Raw genomic sequence first — 5,730 nt, forward strand, 5'->3', positions numbered from 1 at the left:
CTTATCAAAATTCCTAGGCGTATACGTGGACAGTAAGCTGAACTGGGAACATCATGTTCTACAAACACTAAAACGGCTGACGTCGGCAACATTTGCTTTACGAATTTTGTCACGCTTCAATGACATTACCATCTCAAAGTCAGCTTACTTTGGCTATTTTCATTCAGTCATGTGTTATGTCATCATCTTCTGGGGCAATACACCTGCCGCAAAGAAAATCCTCACAGCACAAAAAAGAGCAATAAGAATCATTTGTGGTGTACCCCCACGAACCTCATGTCGAAATCTTTTTAAACGACTTGAAATACTGACAGCAACATCTCAGTACATATATTCATTGATGTGCTTCATAATAAATAACCCCACTCTGTATGAAACGAATTGCCTACATCATGAACATAACACCAGAAGAAAAGAGGATTTCCACTGTGAGTTAAAGAACTTGACACTTATTCAGAAAGGGGTAAAGTACGCTGGAACGAAAATTTTCAATTCCCTACCCAACAGCATCAAAAGTATGAGGAGTAGTACATCAGTATTTAAACGTAGCTTGAAAAATTATTTACTTGAGACCTCACTTTATTCACTAGAGGAATTCTTTCAGAGAAATAAGTAAAATCCAGATTGGAAAGATGTTTTTAAATTTTTTGACACTGTTTACTGTTAAACTAATGTAATAATGCCCTAATGTAAAAATTCCTCTTTTTCTCATTTCCATTTTTGGGTCACTTTTAAACCCAAAGTGGGAAGTTTTGATTACTGTTCAAGGTTAAAATAGATGCAATAATGCCCTAAATATGAAACTGCTATCTTCACATTTATGTTGACTAGTTTTTAAGCTAATAAGCATGACTTTTGTGCACTCTTATTAATACTATAACAATGTCTTTATTCTATGTATTTTATTATGTACATTGACACGTTCCACATCTGAGTGACTTGCTCACATGTACAGATCTGTGGAACAAGTATATAAATAAATAAATAAAATAAATAAGAGCAACTGACAAACTGAAACAGGCTGTTATACCTTTTTGGATTTCAGCAAAGTGTTCAACACCATTGACTTTAATGTTCTACTTGCTAAATTCAGAAGTCAAAACTTTCCTTCAACTGCTGTACAACATTTCCACTCATACCTCGCATTATATCAGTAGAGTACAACGGCTGGAGCAAAGAGGTTACAGTGAAGAACGTAGTATCAGGGTTCCACAAAAATCAATATAGGGCCAGTGGGAGTGACAGAACTGATAACTGACAGCACACCATGTGCAGATTTTCATAGTAAAAGTACTTTATTTGATTATATTGTTGGTTGGGATTTACTGATGATACACAGGTGCTGTTGTGTCTTTTGTGGTAACCAAGATAATTTTTGGTGTGTAGTATCCATGTATGCACTATTTAGTATGAGTACTCCTATACAAGGGATGATCCTGGAACTAAAGGAGCATGATAATGGACGCATTACTAATCCATAACTCACTTCATTATGTATCAGCATGTTGTCCATGCATAACATTTTGTGCACCAGTGATGGTGCAATCCAAAATATCAAGAATGAGATCAAGGTTGTATAACACCCTTCTGTGTTACCACTATCATGAGATCCTGCACCTCATGCCGATATCAACTGTGAGGTGTTGGAATCATCTGCCACGCTGTCAGATTCAGTACCACTACCACAGAATATTGGATGCCTCTGTTTGTACCCAAACAGTTTGATATTTGGTTTACTACACAGTCCAGTCACATTAATGTGACCGTCATCCGCATTCAGAGTCAATGTTCAATAATCACTCACTGATGGCAGGTGGTAGCATTAGCAGTGGAGGATATATAAAGCATGTGGAGGGGGGGGGGGGGGGAGCTTTGGAAAAAAGTACAGTCATTGTCATGATTTGAAAATGGACTGATTTATCGGGGATGTCAAAAGAGGCTTGATCATTGACTTTCTGGCCAAGGGTATAGGCATTTCCAAAGTGGCTAAGTTTGTAAACTGTTTGCATGGTGCTATGATCAAAGTGTCCTGCTCATGGCAAAATGATGCTATTTGAAACTGGCAATAAAGAAAATGTGTGCGCCATGGACCTTAGATAAGAATGGTGAAGAATGGTTGTGGAGATGTTTAAAGGCAAACAGACATGCAACTGTTGTGCAGCTGACCACCCAGATGAATCAAGGGGCTACCAACAGTGTCTCAGCAACAACCTCTCAGCTAACATTGCTGTGTATGGGCCTCCACAACAGGTGCCTGGTTTGTGCTCCAAGCTGACTGCTGTTCATTGGTGATGAAGGGTAGAATTCACACACCAGTACTGCAAATGAAAGTCCACTGACTGGAGGCTGGTGAGCTTTATGATGAATCACATTTTATGCTCCATTGGACAAATGGCCTTTGGCATGAATGGCCCTGAAATGGCTGTCAGAAGTGTCCAGGCCAGAGGAGGGAGTATTATATGTTGAGGAAGATTTTTGGCCAGCAGGAGTGGCCGAGTGGTTCTACGCACTTCAGTCTGCAACCGCACGACTGCTACGGTCGCACATTCAAATCCTGCCTTGGGCATGGATGTGTGTGATGGCCTTAGGTTGGTTAGGTTTAAGTAGTTCTAAGTTATAGGGGACTGATGACCTCAGATGTTAAGTCCCATAGTGCTCATAGCAATTTGAACCATTTTTGAAAATTTTTGTGGTTTTCCTAAGTGATCACATAATTCCAGAAGGCATAAAGGATCAACACAAATATGCATCAATCTTTGGAGACCATGTCCACTCTTACATGCAGTTTGTTTTTCCTTAGCACAAGGCCAACTACCAGCAGGACAATGCAGTGTGTCACACAGCTTGCAATGTTTGTGCATGGTTCAAAGAAAACCAGGATGAGTTTATTGTACTCCTCTGGCCACCAGAGCCCTGGATTAAAAATCCCATCAAGAATCTGTGGGACCACTTCATTTGGACTGTTTGTGCCAGGGATCCTCAGACATCAAACCTAGTGCAGTTGACCATGGCACTGGAATCAGCAAGGCTCCACCCTCCTGTTGGTATCTTCCTGAACCTCACTGACTTTCCCTGCAGATGCATAGTGGAAAAGGTGGTTATTCTGGCTTTTGGCAGGTGATCACATTAATGTGACTGGACAATGTATTATGGAGAATATCTTCATGCAACAGAAAATACGATAAGTTGAACAGTTTATGTTGTTGATCTCCAACCTTCACGAATGTGCTTCTTCGATGATGTAGGAAATTAATTTACACTCCACTTCACAGCATGCCTACAGCACCCTCAAAATGACGTTGATCTCCTGCTGCAAGAAACCAATATATCAGTGACTGACACAGTTTCTTTACTCAGAAAAACATAGTGAGGGTCACTTTCCAACCTTTGTAGATACTTACATGCTGTGCTTGATTCCAACATTCTTTTAGATGCTACACACTGTAGTTGATTCCTGCGTATTTTTGGATGCTCTGCTCTTACACATTTGGGAGCAACAGTTACCTCCACATGTATGTTTAAACTAAATTGCACGCAAATGTTGCCCATTATGTGAGTTACTATAAGTGGCCGATAGAGTGCATGCCCTGCTTGACTCGCCCACTATCATGGCCACCACCACAACCACCATTGTTTATGATAATATCAAGCATTGATGAACCCTGCAGATGTAATGCTGCCAAGCTGTACAGCAACAACTGACTGATGACCAATGTATGTCGCTGTTGACCTCCTGTCTCTCCACGCCCCCTTTGAGAAGCTACATAAACAACTGCAGATTTTGTAGTTGTGGAACACAGTAGCAGATGACCCAGTCTTACAAACTAACTGCCCTTCAAAACTCAGACACAAGGAACCTAACTGGACAGAGTGTTACTGGTTCCACAGGCATTTTGGCTTTCAAGCTATTTCGTGAAAAACACTGTGCTGTCACTGAAATGCCTCTTATGGTGAATTTTAGGTGTGACAGATTGTGGTGACAGCAAACAGTGCCTACCTGCACAAGCCGATGTTGGGAGACACAAGCTGCACACAACTAAGAATGATGTTACAGCATGCAAGTAGCTTCCCAGAGCACTGGTCAGACATGCAGCATCACACACTGGACCTGACATTGGCACACTGATTGTTGGTTCCCTTCCATATGCCACACACACCAATGTAGCTTCCTTGAAAGCCATCAACAACCCTGTAATAAAAAAATATGGACTAACAACAGTGGTCTTTGACAGTGGACTCTCTACCAAGTGTGGATGGACCTTTGTGCCCACCTACATTGACCAACCCATTCTAGTCACTGATTTCCTTAAAGAAAATACATTGATTGTAGACTTATACAACTTGTCCATAGCCTCAATGGCCTCATTATTCCCATAGTCAAGGGACAACAGAAATCTTGTGTCTACTGCAGTGTGGACAGCCTCGGCAAACCTAATCTGGAGGACAACAGGAGATGGTTGCAGCATTATCACAGCACCCTGCAAATGGCTATCTTTAACTTGGAGGAGAAGACTGAAGCAGATAGGCGTGAATCAAACAAATTACACAAAGAGAACAAAGTTCTGGAGGATGCTGCTTGGAAGTGGGTTCCTACCTTCAGGTTACTCTGAAAGCAACAGAATAGCTCATGGCACAATGACAAGTAGTTGCTTCTTCACCCTTTTCTACAGCCTCTGAGTCACCGCAACCTGCAGCAAATAAGGGCGTGGTCAAACACAAATCTGTACACCCCATCCAGACAACACTGGGTCTGCCAGTTTTCTCAAATATTCATTGAATAGCACCTGATTGTCTATGCAAGACTAAGGCTGTCTTCAACAACATATCACAAGAAGGAGTCACCCGCCTATCTGACAATGCACTGTCCTCTCTACTGCATCTTGTGTGTAAGAAAAATGAGCCATATCGTCTTTGTGGGTCATATCATCTTTGTGGTGACTGTTGTGCACTGAACACCAGACCTGTCCTAGACAGATACCCCCTACTACACATCCAGGATTTCAGAATTCACTGCTTTGGCAAAAGTTTTCAGCATGTTAGACTGTCATACAGCTTACAATCAGAACATATTTCAATGTCTGACATACTTAAGAGTGCAGTGATTGTCCTGTTGGGTATTGAAAATGCTGCTCACACTTTGCATCATTTTCAGACAGTCTGCTGAGGAGATTACCTTACTGCTTTGCTTATCTTGATGACATGTCTGAATTTTTACAAAAATCTCAGGACTATGAGAAACATTGGAATAAAGTACAAAGTAGGCTATATACCCATGGAGTTGCACTGAATGAAGATAAGTGCATACCTTGTGCACCTGTGGTAACTTTCCTTGTCTATAGACTATTGACCCCAGAGATGCCATTTGCACACTATGGTAGGCCAATTCCTGACATTTACAATGCTATTCAGGCTTGTCCACATTGATTTAGTTGGGCACCTCCCACTTCCTAATGCCACACTGATGTGTGAAGGAGATTCTTGAATGGATACATTGCTACTGGCACTGATAGATCTACAAACAACACTGAAGACTGGTGTTGCTTGCTCATCAGCAGTGATGGTATATAGAGAACAACACAGATTCCAGCATAATTTCCAGCACGCATTCCACTAGCTAATAAGCTGCAGTTATCCAACCCAGTGCATAAGCTCTGGAAACACTTTGGAAAATTTCAAACTATTCCAGCATCGCAGAAGAATATTCACCCAGTATATGTACACAAGTCTCAC

The 5,730-nt window shown here is 41.3% G+C and overlaps 1 protein-coding gene across 1 annotated transcript; it reads left to right on the top strand.

Annotated features, from left to right (window-relative positions):
- Positions 1-4,484: 4,484 nt before the first annotated feature.
- On the top strand, positions 4,485-5,424 carry LOC126249896 (uncharacterized). The gene is made up of 3 exons (XM_049951518.1): positions 4,485-4,586; positions 4,802-5,093; positions 5,153-5,424. Exons 1-3 carry the CDS (start codon positions 4,485-4,487, stop codon positions 5,422-5,424), a joined length of 666 nt encoding a protein of 221 aa, XP_049807475.1.
- Positions 5,425-5,730: the final 306 nt, after the last annotated feature.

The sequence above is a fragment of the Schistocerca nitens genome, chromosome 1 (genome assembly GCF_023898315.1).
Source record: "Schistocerca nitens isolate TAMUIC-IGC-003100 chromosome 1, iqSchNite1.1, whole genome shotgun sequence".
Lineage (NCBI taxonomy): Eukaryota > Metazoa > Arthropoda > Insecta > Orthoptera > Acrididae > Schistocerca > Schistocerca nitens.